This window comes from Phaethon lepturus, unplaced genomic scaffold, assembly GCF_000687285.1.
Source record: "Phaethon lepturus isolate BGI_N335 unplaced genomic scaffold, ASM68728v1 scaffold29786, whole genome shotgun sequence".
Lineage (NCBI taxonomy): Eukaryota > Metazoa > Chordata > Aves > Phaethontiformes > Phaethontidae > Phaethon > Phaethon lepturus.
In genome coordinates, this window is record NW_010547352.1 from 53,619 (window position 1) to 79,123 (window position 25,505).

The 25,505-nt window shown below is 41.7% G+C and overlaps 1 protein-coding gene across 1 annotated transcript in view; it reads right to left on the reverse strand.

Annotated features, from left to right (window-relative positions):
• LOC104622748 overlaps positions 1–22,825 on the reverse strand; it is a gene marked incomplete at its 3' end in the record, with an annotated part of 62,204 nt that extends 39,379 nt beyond the window's left edge. Inside the window, exons 1-3 of the mRNA XM_010289624.1 lie at positions 22,718–22,825; positions 20,095–20,209; positions 17,304–17,394 (exon numbers count right to left, since the gene is read on the reverse strand). Of these exons, the coding sequence (XP_010287926.1) occupies positions 17,304–17,394; positions 20,095–20,209; positions 22,718–22,825 (314 nt within the window). The remainder of the gene's footprint in view (positions 1–17,303; positions 17,395–20,094; positions 20,210–22,717) is intronic.
• Between the last annotated feature and the right edge of the window lie 2,680 nt (positions 22,826–25,505).

Genomic DNA, 25,505 nt, shown 5'->3' on the forward strand with positions numbered 1-25,505 from the left:
ACTCCTGGGACTGGTGGTAAGCCATCCTGTAAAACAGTGCTCTGGGCACGAACATCACACAGGGCTTATGCCAACAAACGGCACGCTGACACCAGCGTGACATATGCTGGGGGCATCTGAGACTAATGAAGAAATTTTTCTTTTCCTCCAGATAAAATCTCTGGGGAAGAGGGGAATGATACATCTGGGGAAATCAGATCTCTGACAGTCTCTTAATGGACTGCTGCCATATGGGACTGTCACCAAATGTACAAATGCTCCACAGGTGTGGTCTGAAGTGAAGATGTTGTTCCTTGCATTGCAGTGCAGTGCAACTTGCCATGCTACCATCTCTAAAACATTCTTCAAACACTCCCAGAGCCTTTCCAGAGTCCTGTGAAATATTTATAATCCCTCATTTAGAAATACAAAAATTGACATATTGAGGCCAACATTTTAAAAAGTGCCCACTCATTCCCTGCTTCTTGATTTTACTTTATTTTTCTTCCCTCAGGAAGCCACATCCCATATGCAAGAAAACTGCCAGAATCCATGCCAGAATCAGGAATATGAGTCTGGCTCCTGAGCACCTTTTCCTGCAGTATAAACACCAGATTATGTGCTGCTTTCACTAGCAGAGGCTAAAGCAAAGGAAAGCCCTCCTTCACTAAAGCAAGCAAGTCATGCAGACACACTGGATAATTCCACCTCTAAAATTAAAAACTCCCCTCATTTCTTCTGAATCCAAATTTTGAGGATACAGAGAACATAATATTACCAGGTTCAGCCAAAAACAGCCATATAACTAGCCATGCTCAATTTACGCAAGCCTTTCTGCAACAAGAGCAACCTCTGCCAATGAATCACTCATATAAACTAACAAGTTACTGAATTAGGTTAGAAACGGATCTCTTAAACCCATGTAATTATGCAACCTCCTGTACTTAGTAAGCTCACCCGTTCTATTACCGATGTTAACTCTCTGGAGAGATAGACAAGGGCATGTGGTGCACTCTGTCATGTCAGAGTGAAAGAGAATCAATCTCAACGCCTTGTATGTACAAAAAGAATGAAGAATTGTAATGCAAAGGTGCTTTCCCATGCAACGTAAGGGCACTTATTCCCCTCAACTTCTTATGATCCATAGTGATGTGTTTTGGCAGGAAAGACTTTACAGTGATGCAGAAAGACTCTCCAAAATGAAACTGTATTACAAAAAGTTCAGAGACAAAACAATACAGTAATAAAGAACAGATTTTTTCCTTGTAACTTGTAGCTCAAGTACAGTGGTAAGTGGACATAAGGATCTGAATGACTGACGCAAGGGAAAGGCATCAGGGACTAATGCATTATAGATACTCCATTAAAAATACTATCTCTGAAAATTACTCTTGTAACATCACCAAGGTCAGTAGCATATATTAGGACTTGCTGTGTAAATGCCAGTTTCTAATCTTACAGCTGCCTGGAGGCTACTTATACACGCATATCCAGGTTTTCTAAACACTTCAAAAAAAACATACATAACTCAGTCCATGTACCCCCCACTCCATCCACTTTCAAACCCACAAAATTTCTCAAGGGATAAAGCCTACTCCGTCAGAAAGAACTCTATTATCATCTGATTAAAACAAGAGCTTGCAACAGAGGTACAGCCCCTACATTCCACCTCTAAGAATCCAGACCAGCTTACAAGAGAGGGCACATTTACCAGGCACCCAGCTGAACGCCCGAACAAAATAAATTTCGAGATCTCACAAACTCAAGACAGCACTCAAATCCCCAAAACATGAGAATAGCAACACTATGGTTCAGGTCATCATTTGTTATATGCAGACCATGCATTTAGTAGAGACATGTTTTTCCCTTAAGTACTTCATTATCTGGATTCTGACACAGAGACTTCACCATTCTTGACATTGTACTTTTGTATATATGTACTTTTAATAGCAATTCTCCTTGACTTCTGAATACACCTGTTTTCAACAGTTCTAGTGCATCTGCAAAACATTTCCTAGATTTGTGCTCCAAATAGTAATTGTTCTCTCTGTATCATTGTGTTACCACTTGCAAATAGATGAGGAAGCAATCTGCTGTGTTGTCCTCTCAAGTTTGGCTGAGCAATGCTATTGCAGAAAATGAGGCTGCAGGTAGCAGATTTTCGGGTTTCAAGTCTCTCGCCCTAGGAAACACAGAATGCAAGTGGCTACGCTCGCGTCGTGGAGTCCGGAGAGCACAGGGAGTGACTATATGTTTCAAGAAAAAATATTGATTTGTCCTTTGCCTCTTCCTGGCACCTGAAGAATGTCTGCAGATCAAAATGAAAGTGAATGAACAGTAAAGATGTAATCTGGACCTGCAATTTAGCCAGTTTCCATGGCAATAACACTGAAAAAGAGATAAATAGATTCTTTGAGGATTAGCAACCCAAAGACGATGTCGAATAGCCTGTGCTGTCATCTAGACTAGGAAATTAAAGCTAATCTGTCTGTGACGAGCAGACATAGCGTATGACATTCCTTGATCGTTTGGATGAGCATCACAATTATGCTTGTTCTCCTGTGGATAGTTCTCAGAGGGGATTGTGAAATGCCGTTGGATCTCAGTGAAAAAGCAGTGCCAACCTTTTTCAAATCTAGTGCATGAGCTCTTTCTCCAGAATTTTCTTCATAAAGAAAAGGATTAGGTGCTGTTCCTCTTCTTTCTTCTTCATAGAAGAAAACTGAAATTAGCTTTGGGACTTCTAGTCACCTAAAGACAGGGGCAGAGGGAGTAGCGTTACAGACCCTGAAGACAAGTGCATGGCGTAAGAACTGCTGGTCAGCAGTAAGGCAGAGGTGCTCCCACCCTCGACCTTTTCAGAGAGCACAAGTTGGTGAAAGTCCCCCTAAATGGATTCAACGGATTTTGGCACAGATCTATGCAGAAGAGATACAAAACTTTTTACCTTAACATTTTTATGGGGAAAAGAGATGAGCACTAGACCAAGCAGGGAATGGTAGTGCTCCCTTGCGCTTTCCAGTCCTTCCACAACTCTCCTGCAGACCACCCGAGCTCCTCCAGCGGGTAACGCGCGTGCACGTGGCACGGGAAGGGCTCCTGGAGGCTCCCCAGGCATGAGCAGCAGGGTCAGGACTCAGCCAGATCAGCCCGTTCCCACCGCCCAGACAGCACAGGCACTATTTAAACCAGAACTACCCAACACTGCTCAAAGCCGGCCGCCGTATCGGTCTCCCGCACAGTGACAAACAATAGCCCTGCTATCAATCTCCCTTTTATGCCTTCGGCACCAGCGGCTGCCCTGGGCTGACTGTAGGATAAAAAGCTGCAACTATTACCAAATAACAGATTGTTCTAAAGCAGCGTGAAGGGAATGAGAGCTTTTAGGTCTTGCACTAACTAGGCAAGGTACGAGTGTTATTACCTCTCTTGAAACCGATCTGCTTTCACTCTCTTCCTTTAGATTGGCATATTTGACTATTCTCTAATTGCTCTGTATTACGATCTCAATAAGCTATTTTTCTCCTCGAATTTAAGACAGTATTAATGCTGGTGCTGTTTCAGCTCTTAATTCTGCTTTCAGCTAGGAAAAAAATACCAGATGATTTTGATGCAACGCATCTTCTTTCTCCCCACTCAGTAAGGGAATAACCTGCAGAAAGAAACCAACAGGAGGAAGAGACCCAGATGTCATACATTTATTGAAGGATTGGAAGGTAAAGCAACTTGTTATATTTTTCTCTTCTGAATACATGTCCAAAGCATTAGGGAGATACTCAGAGCACAGTTTTAAGAGGACAGAGATCATTGCAAAATTTAAGGTGGGAGGTGAAAGGAATTTGAACAGCAGCATTCCCTTTTCCGTATGATTATCACCATGGAAAACCAGGCACACTGCTATCTGTTACGATGCCCTGTGGATCCTTACTTCCAGAAGATTTTATTCTGATGGCATAATGTCAATTATGTAGATTAAAAATGTGGAATAGACTAAAATAAATAAACTAAAAATAAAATAAAACATTTGAACTCTTTTAGAAAGTTCCCAACCTCTGAATGCATTAATTAAGCATGGATTCTCTCTTCTAAAACCATCTGGAATCCATGAGAACTTCTCAGCTGATTTAAACAACTTTGGGTCTGGCCTCCGTGATGGTATATGAAACACGAAAGGCATCAGTGCCAATACACATACTTATTAAATCACCATCATAAAGTGATATTTAATATCCAGAATCACGGTCAGATTGCAGTGCAGCTTGGCTCTGGTAAGTGCCCCAGTCCAACACTTTTCATTCAACCAGTGTGCAACACGCTGGCTGCTTTGTTCTGACTCCACTTCCCTGAAGCTAAAATCAAATCCTCCCTCATCTGTTGCTGATGCTGCAGAACATGTGTTCTGCATGACTTCTTTTCTCCCCCCCCGCCCTCCTTTCCCAGGTCAAGAGCAATCAGGCCTGAAAATCCCTGCTTTTGAAAAAGGCTACTCTCAGAAATAACAGCAAACCCTGCTTTCCCAAGGGGCCTCGTGCAGGGTAGAAACCTCTTTGCTGCATTGCAAATCACACCTTCAAGCAGAACTAGAGGAAAGCAAACACCAAACTGCGGCATCCTCTGTCACCAAGAGCTGTTGTGTTTTCCAAACCGGCAGAAAACTGCACTGACAGCGTACGGAGTCTCGAAGTATCTGCTCAACTGAGATGCCCATATGTGTCCTTAACGAGACACCATTAGACCTGAGAGGTCCCAAACCCAGCATCTTCCCTTGCAGCAACGGCAACGCCCTAAAACGACCCTTCATGTGGGAAATAGCTATGCCTTCCTAACCCTAAAATACACTGAGGGAGTACGCTGTGACTCCGCAGGTTAAACTGCACTGAGGTTTTCAGAGATCAAAAGCCAATCCCATTAAGCAGAGCATAGATTGTTACTAAACTGAGAGACAAGAATTGAAGGAGAGACTCACCCACAGCATATGGAGTCATCCACTGCATATGAAGTCTCATAGCACCTTCGCTTAGCAGAGTAAAGCTTCTAGAATGGTACGAATGTTAGGAAGAAATGATGATCTCATTTTCGCCACCCAGGGTACCAGAGGATCTTGACATTACAATGGGTATTTATACTACCTTCAGGCACCTAAATGAAGTGCTCCAGCAATGAAACACGTCACCATGAGCTCTCTGCATAGGAACAGAAAGACAGGAGGTTGCTCCATGCAGCAGTTGTGAGCACCCAACTCAGACTCCAACTGTAAGTAGGATTCAGAGGTGATTGTCCACAGAAAATTTGTGGGGAACAGCCCAGCTAACTTGGGTGGGTGACTTGGGAGGGTGAGTAAAGAAGATGGAGCCAGACTATTCTTGGTGGTGCACAGTGACAGGACAAGAGGCAATGGTCAAAGACTGGAACAGACTGGCCAGGGAGTTTGCGGAGTCTCCGTACTTTCAGAGACTCAAAACCCAACTGAATGATAAAATAGAGTCATAGAATCATAGAATCATTAAGGTTGGAAAAGACCTTTATGATCTTCAAGTCCAGCCGTCAACCCAACACCACCATGCCCACTAAACTGGACACAGACTGAGCTCCAGGTGACCCTGCTCTGAGCAGGGGATGTCGACTAGATGATCTCCAGAGGTGCCTTCACACCTCAGCCACTCTTGGTTGTGTGATTCTGTGCTCTCCCTTTCATGTCCCTGCTAGCACCCCATGAAGAGCCAAGGTGCTACCTGCATTGACAGGAGAGCTACTTGAAAGTCTTCAAGGTTCAGTCTGCTTCTTGCTTTCTTTTATTCTAACTTCAAATGCAACTAGCAAAAGAAGTGAACTAGGAAAAAAGAGTGAAGCAAAAAGCCCCAAAGTGCAAAGAATAACAGGATTCTTGTTTTTCACTTTGACGCAAAGAGGAGCTCCATGCTTAAAATACAATTTCCAAAAGATTCAGTACTGCTTACATGAAGAACTGTGCACCTGCACATGGATGACTGATAAACTGAAAACAGGTTCCAGCCAAATCATGTATTCTTAAAAGTACTGGATGCAACAACTGTGAGATATGAGACCTATTTTAAAATCAGTAGAATACAATGCTTAAGATGCATTTGAATGCCTTTTTTCAATACGATAACAAATATTACCACCAATTACGATCCGGTATTATCTGCACTTTCAAGACGTAGTCTACCCTGTATCTAGACTTTTTTTTTGAAGGTCTGAACATTGCCAGAATGAATTTAAGGCTGCAATTACTTAGCTATTAAAGAGTTCTACCTACTTTGTTGTGTCAGTTTCTCCAAAGTTCCTACTTTGCTTTTGATTAATTAGAAAATCTGAACTAAGAAACTGTTGGTGAGAAATAACTGCAGATGTTTAAAAATATATATGCATGTAGATAAGCTATTTGTGTTTATTCCTTTCATTCTAGATTTTTATAACCTTAATTTCATCCACTATAATTTTCACCTTCTGATATTTGTCATACATTTAAAATGTGTCTCCAAAGCAAAATCCATCAAGAAAAAAGAAGATTCAAAGCTACTATTGAGAGATGGAAAAGTATCACTTGCTTCAATTGTTGCTCTGCATTTAAGCCACCATTCTGCTGCCATCTGTGCTCTGTTTTGCAGATCTGTTCCACTTTGAAAGGACTGGCAAGAAGAAAATACCTTCCTTGTGCTACTTGTTTTCTGAAGCACATAAGCAAGACGTCTCTCAGCAGTTAGGGAGGATTTGTGCCTCTCGACAAGATGCTCACTTACGCTTGTAGAGCAGTATGCTCTGACTTCCCTGCGGGTTCTTGTGTTCGGAGTTGGGCTGCTAATCATAAAACAAAATGCCATAATACATACGGCGAACAAGGAGTTTGGCACCACTCTTGGAGCGCAGCCAGATACTTGGGTTTGCATTTACACTTCCAAGCAGGCTGACACCTCTGACTTCCAGTCTTCACCACTAAAAAGAGCAACTATGGCCTCCCTGAGAGCACAGCGCTATCTTTCAGCTGCCTGGCAACCATAACAGCCCTTCTCAGAAGGGCAGGAGTTTAAAATACTCTTCTTTTTTTTTTTAGGTATATTTATAAAATATCATGGACAAATGAAATTTAAAACACATGTATATTTCAAAATTTCTTTTAAATCAAGGCTATGCTGCTGAATATATTTCATAATTTTCAAAATCCGCCTGACATTTAAATCAGAATGAACAATTCTGGGATGCCTTTAACTGTAAGAACATATCACAGGACCAACACTTTGTTGATTCCCATTTCACAGAATTCCACTAATTAAATCAGCAGCTATATTTATCCAATCTGCTGAACTTATTTGATGTATTTAAAGTCTGTCCTTTGATTTAGGTCTACATTACAGAATATAGTCTCCTGGCGATGCAATGAACCTTGTCATTCTCACAATTTATATGCGACAGCTACAGAAATCTCAGTCTGGAAATTTATGCTGGTTTACGAGGAGGGTCACTGTGAGCAGCAGGCTGGATCTGCGAGGACAGAAGGTCAAATAGTTAGAAGCTTCTGCTGAGCCTACGAACTGACACAGATTTACTGTAAGCGTCGGAGAGCATGAACGGTCATTTTGAAAGCGCAGTAATAAAAAACACGTTCAGGAGGGGGAAGGCACAAGTTGTTTTGTTCTTGTAGCAAACTCTGAAAATTCTTTTTTAAAACAATGTTTTCATCTTGTTTTTTATACCAAGAGTGAGTCTATGAGACAAAATAGAACTCAAATGACCACAGATGTAAAGAAAGACCTTGGCAGGAGAAGTTTTACATGTTATCAGCTCCTGCAGATGCTTTAAGGGAACTGCAATACTCACGTTAGGACACTTTGATCCGGAGTCCATGGATAGGCATATAAGGGAAGTTTTCTCTTAAACTTCAAGGGACTTTGGATACAATCACATAAAAGAAAAAGTTACATTTATTGGTCAAATCTAGGTAAGACAACCCATAGCCTTACAGAGGAGTCAAAGATGTAACATGAAGGCCGGAACCTACAATTTTTAGGTTTGGTATTATTCAGCTGAAGAAGAAGGTAAAAGATTTCAGCAAATTTTCACTTTTGTTTCAGTGCTAAAATCCAGTAACTACTAGTTGGAAGAAGAGCTGGTGTTTGTCTTCCTTTATAAAATTTATTTTGTGCTAGAAAGAGCTAAATCATTCCAGAAAGGGATGCGATTTTTGCTACAACTAGGTTGAAACAAGAGCTCGCTCTATGAGAGTTATCAAAAATTTTTCACATCAACAGTCAAAATATCAAGTTTTCATGACCCAATTACTTGACTTTTAATAGACCAGCTCAGAAATTATATTCTAACTTTAAATTATTAAGGTAAATAACTAAAATTTCTGAATCAAAATCAGTTTTAAATGGAAAACCAAAATGTTCTGCTTATGAAAAATTTAATATGGGGTGCTTAGACTGTTTCAAAACTCCTTGAAAAAAAGAAAGTTATCTGGAGATTTATCCGTATCTTTCCAGTGGCAGCAATTCCCATTTTACAGATTTGAAGAAAATTCCTAACAAATTAGTAACTGAAATAGCTACTCAGAGCCTCATTTTATCTTTCCAGATTAAACACGAAATTGTGAATGGGTATTTTCTGAGGGGCTTTTTCATGGGCTAGTGAAGGGGAAAATATCTAGATGCGCAAACTGCACCAGTTTAACTATGTTAAACTGTTTAACATAGGAGGTGATCTCACACAGTTTAATTAAATCAAGATGAAATTCTGTGCAAGAGAACTGCCTAAGCTGAGCTGACCTTAGCAAGTAAGTTGTTTTGTTTTAAGAGGATTAGTGTTTTAGTCCCTAAAATCATCTGATCGTCTGACTAAATATATGCATGATATGCCTGAAAATAACTACAAAGAAGTAACTACAGCTGGGCTGATAACCTAAATGGTTAAGTGGGGCTTTATACATTAATATTATTTTCTTCTGGATGCAGCTGGGGCTCAGGTTTCCAAGGCATTTTATGAAGCACCCTGGGAATGGCAATCTTTCCTTCTCCGTTAATTTATAGCATGGAGATGCTTGCTAATGAGAAAAATAATCAAAGATCTGGAGAACTGAAGTCTATCCATCCTTTAGGAATGAAAGCATGAAAATTCTTAATGATGCCACAGGCTCACATGCTAAAAGGATTGCAGATGATTCTAATTAATACAGACTATTCTGACTCTGTAACTGGCACGCACTGAAAAACACTCCCTACTTTCTAGGTCAGATATACAGACACTTGAAAGCAGCTGCCAAATATCAGTCCCTAAGGTGTCTGCTTATGTTTATAGGCTAAAAAATAAAAAAAAAATTGGCAAGGCGAGGCTCAGATATCTAGGGCTAAATATACTTTGAATATAAAGGAGAAGGATTGTAGTTCTTCTTGTGCAGGCACAAAAGGAGGGAAAAGACTGCAAGAAACCTGCCTTCCTCCAGCCTCGTACACCAAGCTGTGAGGGCAAGGCTCAAGTACCCACACCGGGCAGCCCAGGCGCCGGGGAAGGAGGACCGGCCGTCCCTGTCACTGTCCTCTACTGGGGCTGGGGGTGGGCAGCGCGAGAGATTTGCAGCACGGCTTTAAAAATAGGAGAGTTCCTAGAGCAAAGACAGCTGAGGCAGCCGGGGTCCCGCCGGGCAAGGGGAGGAGGCCGACGCTGTCGCTCCTTCACGGATGCCAGCACGATTCAGGTCAGGAAGGCTTAAGGCACGATTTGGCTTCTAACCGTAAGATAAAACGCGTGTGCCAAGAGATCCCGACGATGGTGTCATGGTAAATTATACAGGAAAAAATTTGACAGCTGGGGTGTGCAGTTCTGCCTTACCACGTAACAGCAAACATCCCATAGCAAGCCCAAAGCCACCAAGAAAGAGTGGCGATGCCAGCACCCCACGGGTTATCCCGTTTGCCTCCAGCCGCCAAGCAAACGCTTCTCTTGACCGTCCACAGGGAAAGGCTCATGTCTGCACTACACAACAGTCCCTAGGCTCATAATCCTTTTTCTGAATAAAACACCATTCAAGCAAAGGTCGCCATAAAGTAGTTATTTTCCCTGGGTCTTTCCTGTAGGTCCCTCAGAGTCTTTACCTTGTTGTGTGCTTCCCTTTGGCTCAGCCCCTTTATGAAATATGTATGCCACTAAAGAAGCTGTTTAAAAGCCATTTTGTACATATAAACATCTTAAAAAAACCACCATTTAAAAAAATAATCTGCTACTAATAACTGTTACCGCTGCTACCCCTGAGGCAACGCAACACAGCCCAACTCGCACTGGTCGCGTTTGAAGAAGGATCCCTATCACTTGTGAACACAGTGACGCAATGAAGAGCTGGTAACGCGAAGCTGAGTGGCAATGATGAAACGGCATCGTCGCACAACTCACTTAATGATAAAGTAGCTAAGCCCTGGGCGATACGGTTATGTTAGCAGCGGTGTTAGCAGACCTTACAGAAACATGGTTTTGTTCATGTCTACAAGAGATGTTTTCTGTAGTTAAAGAGAAGATAGGAAATTCGCTGCATGGACTGTAAAAGACTATCTGCTACAATAATCCAACCTTCCCATATAATTGAAACTGAGACCGGCATCCACCTTCTTCCTTTGCCTTCTTTATCTGTCTAATCTGACAGCAAAGCAGATATTTAAAAGGGAGAATGGCATTCTGATACCCTTTCTTCAGCTTGTCAATGTGTTATATTACTGTACCAGGTGAGGAGCTGTTTAAAAATAAAACTGTAAAAATGAAAGCTGAGTTGCCAAGTCTGATTTTTCAAGCAAAAAGCCTAAAAAGCACAGAACCTAATGCTTGGGTGACATTTAGATACAGAGAGATCAGCAAAGAATCTTTCAGATTTTAAATATTATGTCACTTCTGAGCTAGAGATGCCTTTCTCTTTTTTTACTTGATTAAATACAAAACTGTAAAAAGGTAAATACAATAATGACATGCTCTGACTCACTCAGTGCCCAGGTGCTCCAGAACTACCTCTTTCCTTTTGGTTGTATATCTGAGAAACAAGAAATGTTTGTGTTTCAGAGTCAGACATGAAGCAATGCAGGATTAACACAAGTCTCATGTGTGTGTTTAGGTATTGCATTATAAAGCAGAATACCTAATGACTATGTACAAATTAGTAAATAATATGCTGCAGAGAAAAAGGACTGGAATTACATCTGTTTCTCCCTGTACCAGGCCAGCACAAACTGAGGATGAACATTGACACAGTGAAAGAAAACACATCCTAAAGTATTTCTTTTTATACTTTATATATTCTCTTATATAAATGGCTGAAAGTGGCCATGGTAGATTGAAGCAACTCAGAATCACATCTGATGAAAACATACATGGATGCAGACTAATATTGTCAGCAGACTTCAAAAGAGAATGAGAGAGAAGAAATGCTCTTGACTCCCTACCACTAAGGACATCCAACCTAATGTGACAGCTGCTACTACGTTCTCTGGAATACAACTGGGAACACATTCAGAGGTCACAGTAACTGCAAGATGGACTGGCACAATGGGCAAAAAATTATGCCAACAGCCAAAGCCAAAGGTAAAATAGCTCCTCAGAGAAAGTCCTCCAGCATTACAGAGAGCTGTTCTATTTCTAGGCTTGCTCATGCACTGTATTTTACCTAGAAATAAAAAACTGTAGTGATGATGAGGCAATCAGGATTCCAGAGTGGTCTAGCTTCTGTGGCATATTACTGCTACAAAAATGGCATATTACTGCTACAAAACCTCTTTGAGAAATCTGATTTCTCTTTATTTTTTATTTTCTTTGCTGTCTAATGCTATGCTCCAACTCGTTCTCACTGGAACTTTCCTTAAATATTTACAGCTTCATAAGGACTAACTCTGCTTTACTGCAAGCAAACCTCACACACACTGAAGGAAGCTAACCAATTTCAGTGCATCAAACACATCTCCAAAACTGCAATATCAATGGAATGACAACATAATTCAGGCAAGAACCATTTAAGCTAACTATTAGGTAGTGCCCTAATCCAAGTAAGAACAATAATTATAGAATGCGTAGCTGTAGCCAGACAAACCCACCAAAACCAATGGACTGTGAGAGAAATAGTACAAAATAATCCACCTTGCGTTATTTTATAGCCGATAAAACACCACATTGAAGTAACCATTCTCTGAAATAAGCTACCAGAAGATGAAGAATGCTTCCTATCATCTTTGTCTTTAGAGGAGAACATAAAATAATCAGGTATCTAAATGTATGGGCAGCAAAATATGCAAGTTAGAAAGTGAAAGAGCACAGATGAAGCTGTTGCAGAAAGAATGGCAACCATTAACCTTTACATGTCCAAGACAGCTGAGCCTGGTGCAGTCGTCAGCAGATGGAAGGTGGGAAACCTTATATGCAGCCTACTGGGATTCTCACGTTCCAGTACAAAATGCACACAGGGAAGTGCCACACGCATGCACACGCACACACAGCCCAGCTCAACAATAAATGGGATGTTACTGTGCAAACCTACCACTGTAAGGTAATAAAGCTGGCAGGAAACATAGAGAAGCAGTGAAAGATTCAGGGAAAAAATGGACCACACAGATCAATCACACCTTGGTCCAGCAACGCAACTCCTCCAAGCGTGCAATACGCCAGGGTGAACAGACGGACACCCTGTGGATAAGACAAGAATACATAGCAATGCAGGCCAGTATTAGCACATGAAAGCTACCCAGCCACAGGAGCACATCCTTCCAGCAGATACTCTTCTGCTGTCTTATGTTGAGCATACAAAGCGTAGACCAACCCTAGTGCTCTGGCTCTACCTGTGGCAGGACACTGGGGCTTTTCCAGAGAGCTGGCTCAGCCCACAAGAGCTGGTATTGCACTGCCTGGCTCGGAAGCACTGTACAAGGGCTGTCCTTGTGTACTCTCCCAGACCACACAAACATGCAGTTCACGGCTGTGAGTGCTGAGAAGATGAGATCTATGAATATCTAAGGTATGCTGAGTAGTAAAACATGCCTCTCCATGGGCACTGTTTCATGACAGCTGTACTGTAATAGCTAGCACTCTCTCTGGCATGCTAAGGTAGCAAAAGTTCAGTGTATCTGCTAGGGAGGGCTGAGATGCATATAGTTATCACAAAAAAAGCTCCGTATTAATAGCCCCGCAGAGGCAAATTTGTGTTTCACACCATGCTACAGCACAGGAGCTGTTGGCAAATGCCTTCACCTCAGCCCCTTTCTTCACAACATTTACTCATCCACATTTCAGTTGTGCATATCTGCATAAGCTGACCGTCAGCAGCAGGATACAGGGCATCAACAAAAGGCTTGCAAAATACTAAACGAAACAAAATACTTGTCCTGAAAGAGCCAAGCATACTCTATTCCAAGGAGAATTTTCATGGGATCCTGTAACGTTGTCTTGTGGAAAATGACTCGCATCTGAATACATCATAACAGAAAACCCTGTGAACCAATAGCCCATCTATCCAAAGGTAGGTATCTGTTCAGGCTGTGATGTCATTTTCCTGTCCCATCTGCGTAGCACAAACAACACAGCCATCAGAAAGGTGAAGTGGCGAGCGCAAAGCAACGTGGAGATAGGCAAGCTGCTCGCTGTGCAACAACAGGGCTCTAATGAATTGTTCAGAGCAGCCTGATAACAAAGAGCAGCACGTACAAAACCTAGTTCTTAAGTCCATAGTTATGGTGAAATCTTCCAGAATCAAAATATAACATGCATCTGCCTACCCAGAATTGATCCCCAAGACCACAAAAAAAGAACAAGTTGGCTCTCCTGTCCAATTGAAAGCATTCCGAGAAAACTGTCAGTAGTTTCTAGCACCTTTACTCATCTAATATCTGCTCATTTTTACAGTTGTTGTCATGGCTCAGGGGGAAGCTGGAACACTCCTGAAACCTAGTGTTATCCCTAGGGAAAAGGCTATGACAAATAGCAACGTGGTACTAAAGATCAAGCAGCAAAAACCCCCATAGAAATCTGGGCTGCACAGGACAGAAATGGTTCCATAATTTAGTGCTATTACACAGTCCATCCCACACCTTCTCCTAATAAGCTTAGTGGCATCAGGGAAAAGACAACATTGCTCTAGCTGTTGTGCTGGAGATAATGGACAATGGTCCTACAGGACAGCAGCACTACTAGTCTATAGATCGTATGGCAGAAGGGACCATTGTGACCGTGCAGCTTTTCTTCCTGTGCAACAAAAAAGCCGTATGAGTCTTCTGAATGAATTGTTGTTTGACCAGTTATCTGCCTATTGGGCAGGCACATTATCCTGAATGAGCAATGTCCAGTGACAGAAGACCCAACAGAGTCTTTAGGTAAATTCTTTACTGATTAATTTGTCTCACCATCAAAATTTTACAAAGTTCTTCTGATTTTATATTTGTCCAGCTTCAATGCTAAATAATTTGCTGCTCTTACACATTGCCTGCTGGAGCCCTTTTGCTCCCCACGTAACAGTTACACTTGGTGAGCAAGTTACCAGTTAGTTTTCATCTTGCAAAGTAAGATTGAGTGAGGTCTGTGGTTCCAGGAGAACAACTACTTAACACTGTCCAAACTCTCCAATTTATCAATTGTCCTTCCTGAAAAGTGGATGCCAGAAACCTGGATTTCTGGCTAAACTATGTTCACAGTTCTGTAAGAAATCATAGGTGTTTGCCAATCAAAACATACCTCAGATATACCTGGTGATATTGGGACCAATAGATTAAGTCTGACAACTCCCAGAAGTGCCGAGAACTCACACAAGTATGAACCCAACCTAGTTCTGCACCAGAAGCTGCTGCCTCACATGGGAACGTACAAAGATCTCTTGTTGTCTTCAAAGCTTTCAAACAGGGCCTCGCTCCTGTAGTGAAGCAAAATCTATGACTTCACAGCTTTTTTTTTTTTTTTTTTTTTTTTTTTAATATCTTCCTCTGGAGAACACTTTAGCAATGAGTAATCAGGCTGCATGCAGGATTCCTGCCAGCCTGTGCAAGCTCGTTATTTCTGCTGCAGTGCTAGCAGCAACAATGACAGACGAGCTATGATCTCTGAGATTGGGGCATCAGCAGCTTTGGAACTAATCTGCTCTCCTCTAATGCCTGTGCTCAGCTTACTGTTGTACAGCAAATTTGCAGCAGAATGGGGAAAAGGGGACGATGCTACAAGGATGATGGCATGAGAGGGGATCCAGCAAAAGTGCCTGCTATCATAGAGAGAGAAATGGAAGGATACATTAAAATGAAGCAGAGTAATCTCGCTTATACAGATAAGCAGGCATTTATATATGCAGTAGTCAAAACAAGTCAGAAATATGGTCTAGGCATCCCTCAGAGAGAAAACAGCAAAGGCGATTTCATGCTTTTTACCTGCTGTGATGACAGGTCTACCAACATTTTGCTCTCCGGGTTTGACTGCTCTATCACGCAGGCATGCTTGGGTGTACTCGTTCACAGAACCACACACTGAGCACATCTGCCCGCACCCAGTGACAAACTAATTGCCACCTAGTTCTATCCACAGGTTACAGAGATTCCCCAGGGCCTGGACCAGACATCATCGAATTTCCATTACCACAAACCAATCGCTCCAGTCAAACACCTGCAAGCGGCCTTCCTGGCACACAGCACAGCCCTTTCAATACCAGAGAGGGTGGCAAGCAAGCTGGTGGACTACAAACAAGGTCTTGGGATACCCACTGAATTCCTAGCGCGGCCACAAGAAGCCAGAAAATGGATCCAAAAGAAAAGCCCACAATGCAGTACATCATTGACGAAGAGGAGGAACTCCGTTCTCCTCTGTAAGGACACATGGTCACGTGCTTTCATTGCATGTTGCCAACAGAGTCAAAGTGCTAGCATGGGTCAGAGTAAAATAAATTCTTCCATGGGCCTTTCGCTAGCTTAACAGTAAAAAAGTTACACCATCAAAGTTCAGAAGAAAACCAGGAATTAGAAGACTCCAGCCAACATTGTCATAGCTACAAGTAGGACTATGGGAAATAACTCATCCTCAACAGCAGACTATGCTTTGGTTAAAACCAATTTTTACTCTGCTCAAAGTATTTTCATTTGCTGAAGTCTACTGCATTTATTTATGAATGTAGCATTACACTATTTTCTGTGTTTTGAACTGCCTTATCTTACAGGCTAGGGCTTTCCTACTTAACAACCTCCATTTCTCCTGGAGGGTAGCCCTGGGAGAAGGGCTGAGCAGACTTCAGCAGCATCTGTGCAACCTGCACATCACAAGGTACAGTGTCTGCATCTGGCTGACAGGGGACCCAATATACTTTCAGCTTACAGAATTGTGATTTTTGTTAGCAGAAGGCTGGTGTGGTATGAAACCTGGTGACCTGAAGCTCTGTGACATTAGTGTCAATGTCTGCAAGGCATGGTGTCTACTCCTGACAACTGTTAACTGCGGAGAGCAAGCACTGTGTTTTCAAGCCGTTAGCAGAGTCTTTGCTCACAGACTTGGATAAGCTGCCAGCTCAGCTACTACAAAAACAGCTATTAGAACTCATGTTTTACATTTCTCAAAATACACAGCGTCGTTAGTTGCTTGGACCTCTTCTTGCTTGAACATATTCTCCTTTACCAGCAGCATCCTCCTTTCTTTTCTGCTCCAGAGTAGGAATCATTTGGTGACTATCACTTCATTCCTATTTCAGCCGTACGAACAAAGACAAGGAAGGTTGCTCTTGTGCCCATCCCTTACACACGCCCCGCCACCCCTTTTCAACAAGAAGAGAGCTGCTTCCCTCCCATTCTGCATGAAACTCTCTGACTCCCGCAGTTTCCAAGGCAGAATTGCCAGTTGGTCCTGGGGTGTTCCAGCACGTTTCTGTAGAAGCTCTTCCCTGCCACCGCAATGCCACACACTGCGATGAGCAGCCGCACAAGAACCCGCGGCAGCCTGGCATTACACCTGGGAGGGCTTCAAAAGGGACTGGTTGTGTGAACAAAGAGAGCTCACATGAGTTCTACCACTGGGCACTTCCCCTCTTTTTAGTGGGTGTCCACACAGAATGACAGCTTTCTTTGGGCCAATTTTAGAAGGGTAAATTCAGCTCTTGCTTCCAGTATGAGGTTTGGGGTCCATAGCTTAAGATCTGTTTGCTGCATGCATTTATTTATCTCGCATCTGAGACCAGTCTTACCGGACGGTAACACACAGAAAATGCAGAAACAAAAGTACATGTTAGGTACGGGACATTCTCATTTAGAGAAGCAAAGGCAAAAATGGGGAATTAAGAGTGAAGTGAAAAAACCCCACATTTATTCAACTCTATTGACTCTGTGTCTTACCTCCCTATGGGTCCCAGATCTCCCGAGTCCTGGCTGCCTGCGTCACTGGGTGTGCTCACTGATTTCGAAGAGGGAGACATAGGGGTTGGGACTAAATAATGAAAATAACAGGTATCCCATGTTAACACATGCAGCGACTGCACTGATGAAGAGCAGTGTCAGACAAATCAAAACCAATGGACCAAAATGATAGTGGGTGAATGAGTAGGAGAGTTTGAAATGGTGAAAGCAAATGAGGAAGGAAAGAAAAAGAAAAGGAAGAGAGTCAAGTGAATGTTAAGTCTTTTGGAAGTGTTAAAACTGACATGAATTTAGACAGGACTAAAAGCCCAATGGGAATCTACAGCTAATCAATGGAGGAGATACCTGTGGGAATAAAATAGCACTTGTTTTCTTGGGTATAGTTTAAAGTTGACTTGCAAAAGATTTTAAAGGTATGAAGAAATATCAGGGGCTTGTCTTGTCAAAAATGCAAGTGAACTCTTCTGGTAAAGTCAAGTAGTCAATAGAACAAGCATACTTTCCAAATTTTGAATTTAAATCAAAAGCCAGTGTCCATTAGATACGGCCTAAGGCTGCAGTGTGGAAATGACATAAAAAATGAAAGCTAAATAAGGAAATCGAGCTAAGTTAAAATCATTTCCCAAAGATGGTGAGAATACACATTAATTTGCTTAGTGATCATGTTTTCTTAAGTAATTTAGGTCATATAAAGTTTCCATTTTGGGTGGGACATGATTTCAACACTCAAGGAAAAATTTCCCTTGGTTTAGATACTATTTGCCCAAGCTCTACAAATGATTTTCTCTTTGTCTTGCCAGGGCTTTTGAAGCATATTTCATGCAAAGGCAGTTTTGTTTCCTGAAACAGGAAAGGAAGTTCATAGCTCAAGGTCAGCCCGAGTTAAAGCTTTTCAGCAAGGAAATAATAAATATAAAAGTAAAAATATCCTGATTTCTTTTAAAATGGTTTCTCAAAAGTCTTTAAAATACAGAGATGGCTCCGGTCAAGATTTAATGCAAGTATTCTTCAAAGCAGCCACATTGAATAAAACACAAAAACGGGTTATAATGCAAGAGCAAAGTTTCCCATTTGGTTTAAATCATGTGCATTTCCTTTTATAGATTTAACAGAGTAAAACTTTAAACTATTTTGTTATGCTTTATAATGTATAATGACAGACCTGTCAAGAGATTTGGATTTTCCATGTGGTCAAACATTTCATGCAGATTCCCACTAGAGACCGTCACAGAAATGACTGCAGCATGAAAAGTGAATTCATCTTTGTGACAGCCCTTTGGCAGGTTCCAGGTATGTCGTGGCTGTTTATGTATTCCATATTCAGTGTGATCTGGGCATCATATGCATATGTGAAGGCAGAATTAAAGCCTCCTTTGTATATTAATTGTGAGTGTACACACAGGGAATGAAAGAGGACAAAATACTATTGTTTAACTAAAATGAATCATCGTACATGTGATTTTTCTTGTTCTTTTGACAGTATCAAACACAAAATAATGAACTAAGATAAGTATTGATAATTTGCAACATGAACATATGTGTTCAGTTAATAATGTGTTAAGGAACTATATCCTCATTTTTAGATAAGAATTAGTATTTTAAATGCTAGAACATTAAAAATGTATCTTATTTTAGAATATCATGATATCATTTACAAATCATTGTTTTATGATACATAAAAATAACCTGACCATTACTTGTCAGACAATTCTTGTTATAGTGACCAGGTTCAGTCACTATATAACAGCCTATAAAAATAGTAACTTTTCTCAATAAACGATGGTTGATGCAAGTTATGGATTGAAATCCCAATTCAGAATGTCACAACCTACTTGCATATGCACCCAAGCATCTGTATAAGGTGCTTTCCTAAATCAAGGCTGCAGTATTTTGTCAGATGTGGAGTTTTTCCTAAACATTACAAGCAAGAATGTCTAGGGGTAAAATCCTAGATTCAACTCCAATGAATTTAATGACAAGGCTTGATACATCCAGAGGGGCCAATATTTCAGCTAAAATAATTAGAGTGATTCTGGATTCAAGAGAGAAGAAAGTACAGGAAGGACGGAAGGAAGGAAGGAAAGAAGGAAAAGGATTTCTCATGTTAGGGCCACCCAATAAGTGAGACAGAACTTAATAAAGGTAACCACTACTTAGATACTATAAATTTTGCCACATGTATTTTTAAACTGAGGTCCTCAGATTCTAGAACTGAAACATCAAAATCAAAAAAGAGGTGAAGCACATGAAATCAGATCAAAAATCTACAATAATGAGCTGATTATAAGCTTTTTCCTATTTGTGATTTGCCTTTTAATTTCCTCTCTCCAGTTGTGCTCGATTTTAAAAGAAAATCAGTGGGAGTTCCCACATGACTATGCTCCTCCTTCCTTAGCAAATGCTTAATCTGAATTTTTGAAACAAAACTTGGGGCTAATGAAGTAAAGCATTTATAATAATAGGTTGTGTGTCATCAGATGTGAGAGAAGATAACACAGTCCATCAGAAAAGAAATCACTGCTGGTATGCGAAAACAACCTGCATTACATTCACAAAAATTTCTCGAAGGAATGAAACAGATGTTTTTGGCAACGACAAGTACTCAAAATGCCATGAGCTGGTATATGTGAATGGTATGGCAGGCATTCAAACAGAAGAGTTCACTTCACTAATACAGCCAAAAAATCAAAAAAGCCAAGCATGCTTTAACAGAAAGAATGCATTCATTGTGGCAGAGCTGAATGCTTTACATTGTGCTTCTCTTAAATACCTAGAGGTGGTTCTGGGGATATACCAATACTCTGTAACAAAGCTTCTGTCTCTCTTCTTTTGCGGTCTAGGTCAGAATCTTCCTGAGCTGGCTCCTTCTTTTGCTGTAGATCAGCCTGAGTTAAAACAAAAAAAACCAGAAAAGTTTCATCCACATAAAATCAGCTCTGGCAACTGTGTGGAAAATATTTACATGCACCACTGCTTAGGTACATGTTAAAATTCACTTAGATGTGTTTAGATAATTTATAACAGGTAATTTATACTGTATAGATCAGTAACAATATTTTTCCCTGAGTGCATGGGAAAACTGATATTTGCAAGGATTTTACAGCACACTGATGGTTCTGCCTCTCACTCATCAGGTGCAACTTATTCAGCTAATATAAAAGCTGACCGGAGAATAACAGATATCATTACCCTGAATAAAAATGGCCTCTTCCTACTTCCTCCAGGATCAAGAAATAAAATTCCATTGGACTTCAGTGATGTAGCTTAAGGGCTTACATTTAGTAGCACTTGTTGGCAATAAAAATACTTTCTCATAGACTTCAACATCTAACAGCAGCAAAGGAGGAAAGGACTAACATGTCTAAGACAGCATTTTTGCAGCCCTGGGCACCAACAGCCAAAACTAACAGTCCACAAGACCTCTCCCACTTTGCTTAGGTTATCTATATCTCCTTGGAGCGTCCACACATTAACATCCTCCTGATCTGGTCTACTGGGACCTAGAAGCAGGAAGACCAACACCTGCATTAGGCAGAATCCCTTGTACTTGGCTCATCATTCCCCAATTTATTAGGGTGGAAGGAAAACAACCGATACCCCAGCCTGGTAGTTAGAGCACTCCATTGAAAGAAACAGGCTTGCAGCCCTTCTCCCCAGCAGATGAGGGAACTGAACCCATGACTCTCTTTGTAGTCGAGTGCTGTAACCAGTAATGCAAGTAAAACAAAATGCAAGTGGTCATGTCTATCATTTTATCCTGTCCTAAATACAGAAATCCCAGCATAGCTCTTACAGAGGATGTCTGCAGGCATCTGCCTCTATACTTGGGATCCTAAGGTTCCTTCTAAATCTGCTGATCTTATCCCGTTTTCCTTTCCACTGAAACCAGAGTGTGGGGCACAGGGGACTCGCACAGTGCCTCAGCCTGGCGTTCATGTTGGTGTGGGCACAGCAGAAAACCTTGAAGTTCAGAAGCATCCCCATGTTCTCCAGTTTGGACACGGCCAGGACGCTGAAGAACATCGCTTTTACAGACAAAGACAAAGTTCAGGCATATCCCTGTGCTCAGATCTTCCCATGAGCTGGCCTGAAGTATCTCCCAGTACATGGGGTTGTAGACGACTCTTCTGCAGCAGTGTACATGGCTCGGCACCTAAGTGAATGTTAGAGTTCACTCCCGGGGGCCTTTAGGCGTCACAGTGCACCCCAGTTAGGGCACCACAGTGAGGCACCGCAGCATGATCTGTGGACCTGGTTGTCCCGAGCTGGATCTGGCTATCGGGGCCAATGGAAAGGTCCAACCTCCACAAGATCTCCACAAGGCATAAAATCAGAGGCAGGGGACAAAAGAAAGGACTTAATAGCTTCCTCGAGCCATTAGCTTGGCTCCCTTCCCTCTAATTCATTAACAGGCTAGTAAGAACACTTGTCCTGGTTTCAGTCACATTTGAAGTTGTGCTTGCAGAGGACTCCCCCAATGACGCCAGGAGCCACACCGGGGGGTGTGCTGGTAATTGCACAAAAATAGCTCTCATGAAAAAAGATTAAAAAGACAGCCAAAACTGGAACACTGATTTCTTGGATCACATCACATTTCCACGGTAATTCCATGAAATTCATGTACGATATTAAAGTGTCAGTTTAAAAGGAAACCAGTTATTAGTAAAAGATAACAGGTGCTTTAAACTATAGTAAGTGTTGACATTTGAAGGAAAGGAAACATAATCACTTAATGCTTCTCTGACTTTGCATGAAAATGAATATCCACTCCCTGTCAGTTCTCACCTCTATTCCACTAAGTGACTGAATAAAAAGAAGTACAAATCCCTTAATGAAAAACCTAATGCATATTGTCAAGGACAAATAAACTAATATGTCAATCAAATTTTAACAGAACTGAAAGATGCGCCCATGCCAGAAGATGAAAATGCAATTGCAATTATGCTTTACTTTACTGGAGAATAATAATTGTAAACCTGTTACCTTAGCTAGTAATCAAACTTCAGAGTACAAAAATACAAATTTAGATTGTAATAGCTTGAAAAAAATGCGAGCCCTCTTTCTGTCTTTCCCCACTCTCCACTCCCTTTCCATTGAAGGACAGCCCAGGAAAAAGCATTGTGGCAAATCAAATTTTCTTTCTATGCACACGTACACATCATGTTGTCTAAACTGTTGTCATCTGACAGTGCATTGGTTTTAAAAGCAATTCCTTCACCCCAACTTTCTTGACTAAAAATAAGCATTTTGATGTTAAGGTTAGGCTGATGGGGGTTTGAGGATCTCATTCCACATGACAGATACCTTGGGGGATACAATACTGAGATGTACAAAACCTCAGCAAGACCGCTCTGCAAGCATGAGCTATCTAAAAGGCGTTTTTGCATATTTACCTCTTTCTTCTTCCTTTCTTCCTCCTTCCGTTTCTTTTCTTCTCTTATCTGAGCCAAACGCTGCTTTTTGCGCTCAAGTTCTGCTTTTAAATCACTTTTGTCTGACATTTTGACTCTGCTGGAAACAAAATTATGGAAACCACGGTGAAAACAGAATAAAATGTTTTCCCTATTTACTGGTGAAAGATGCTTAATTATATCAAAACCAATGCTTCCAAAATTGCTACAAATATATTTCTATATAAACGCTGGCCAGGATCCCCTCTTGTTCCACTGGTACAGCCCTCGCAGACCACCACCTCCGCCTCAGTATCCTTCACATATTCACCCCTCTGGGGAGCATCCTCACCAAGATATGGGCAATCCTGCACAGGAATCTCCTCCACCCTTTCCAGGGAAAGCTGGGCCATTCTCCCAAAAAGGCTGCAGACAAGGCGTAAAACCAGACAACCCAGCAAACCTGAGCTTCTCTTTAACGACGTGGCACATTGCTCGGCCGATAGTCTCATGCTCAGATGATCTTTCCAAGAGGCAAGAGACATACCTAATATTCCTGATTTGACTCCAGTCAAGAAAACTTGGCACAATCACTTCTTCTTAGCTACCAAAAGACCGCCCTGCCTTAAAGTCTTAAACACAATCCTCTGCAGGACAGCAATACGAAGCCACACACCCCTTCTGTGTTGTGAATCTCTTTCAACCTATGCTGTTGTTACATGAGCCTTGAAAATGAAGGGTAGAGATATAAAGTCACATCATATAGAAACAGAGCCAGGTCTTTAAAGAACACTGGATACCAACCTTATTCTACAGTTTTTAAACCCCATCAGTGTTGCACAAATCCGAAACTTAAGTCACAGATAATTTATTTCTTTTCTAACATCATCATCATTATGGGCTGTCATCTAACTCTATCAATACTGATTTTCTTATTAGCACTTTACTTCAAAGATAGTCCTGACTCACAGACACTCATGAAAAGAGTTAACTCTGCCTTTCCTATTAATTCACTGTCCTGGTTTCAGCCAGGGTAGAGTTAATTTTCTTCATAGAAGCTAGCGTGAGGCTATGTTTTGGATTTGGGATGAGAAAATGTTGATACCGTGCTGATGTTTTGGGTTGTTGCTGAGCAGTCAAGGACAGTCCAGCTTCTCGTGCTGGCCTACCAGCAAGCAGGCTGGGGGTGCTCGGGGAGCTGGGAGGGGACACAGCCAGGACAGCTGACCCAGGCTGGCCAAAGGGATATTCCATACAATATGACACCATGCTCAGTATATAAAGCTGGGATGGAGAAGAAGGAAGGGGTGGGGGGATGTTCAGAGTGATGGCGTCTGTCTTCCCAAGTGACCATTACGCGTGATGCAGCCCTGCTTCCCTGGAGATGGCTGAACCCCTGCCTGCCCATGGGGAGTGGTGAATGGATTCCTTGTCTTGCTTTGCTTGGGTGCGCGGCTTCTGCTTTACCCATTAAACTGTCTTTACCTCAAACCACGAGTTTCCTCACTTTTACTCTTCCGATTCTCTGCCCCATCCCACCGTGGGGGAGTGAGCGAGGGGCTGCGTGGGGCTTAGTTGCCAGCTGGGGCTAAACCACGACATTCACCCATCGCTGACCACATCCACCATTGCAACCCAGAATCAATCAGATCAATGGCAGTGCCATGTATATGCAAAGGAAGTCTATTGCTTGCTTGATGCATGGGGAATTTAAATTGCAATTCTCTATTAATAGTAATGAGAACTGTATCCATATTACTACCAGGGTGGATGGACGGATGGAAAGTAAATCTATATGCTAAAAATTATATGGCACTTTCACCCACCATAAATACCTTTGCAGTCATTAGCTTCCTCCTCAAAATGATAAAAGCATAGTTAGCCCACGATATGGAGGATATTGCCAACAAAATGCACGTTAAACGCAATCTCAACCCCAAATTCTTTGTTGTTTTGCAAGCATTTTCTTTAACAAAAGAAAAGAATAAAATGTGAAATCATAAGAGGAAACCATTCAATGAAAATGGCAGGCATAAGAGCAGCGTGAGGGATGCTGGAGGGGCCAGCACGCCTGTATCTTGGGTGGACCACACCACAGATGCTCACATTTCCCAGTCAAGCTCCCAGCTGAAGCCCACCAGCAGGCGCTACCCCAGCCCGGCTCACACCGTCACAGCGGCTGCACTTCAGCAGAGCTGCCCACCCCGGCAAGGACCTCCCGTCCTCTCAAGGCCCAGGTTCAGTCCACAACAACTCACAGCAAATGGTATAGCTAGGAAGGACATTAAACAGCTAACCAACTGGAGGACCATCATTTCTTTATTCCTCCATCACTCTGTTTCTGTTCATGATGATATTGTTTTCAATTTGAGAAAGAGAAATAAAAACTGTCAGAAAAATTGCATTTGATATCAAGAAAACGAAGCAATAGCACCTTAAACAACATTAATCTGTGTGATCAGTTGATGTCAGCGAGCTATTTTTCTCACAAGAAATGCCCGGAGAAGAAAACAAGCTTTTTAATGGCAGTGCAGGTAATATTTTGCCTATCAGTGTGCTCAGGATTTGTGGGTCTCTCTCAGATATGGCTGAAATCCCATTTGAAGTCATTTTGCTAATCTCTTGTACACATTTGAATTCTGAATATGAAGTTTCCCCTCAGAGCCCTTCAGACTAGATGGTTTTTGCATCCTTTTAGTTCTGCAGTTTGGCGACGGAGGGCGAGCTCCTGTTTCTACGCAAAAAATAGGCAAATGCGTTTTAAGGCTCATGACAGAAACCCTGAGGGTTT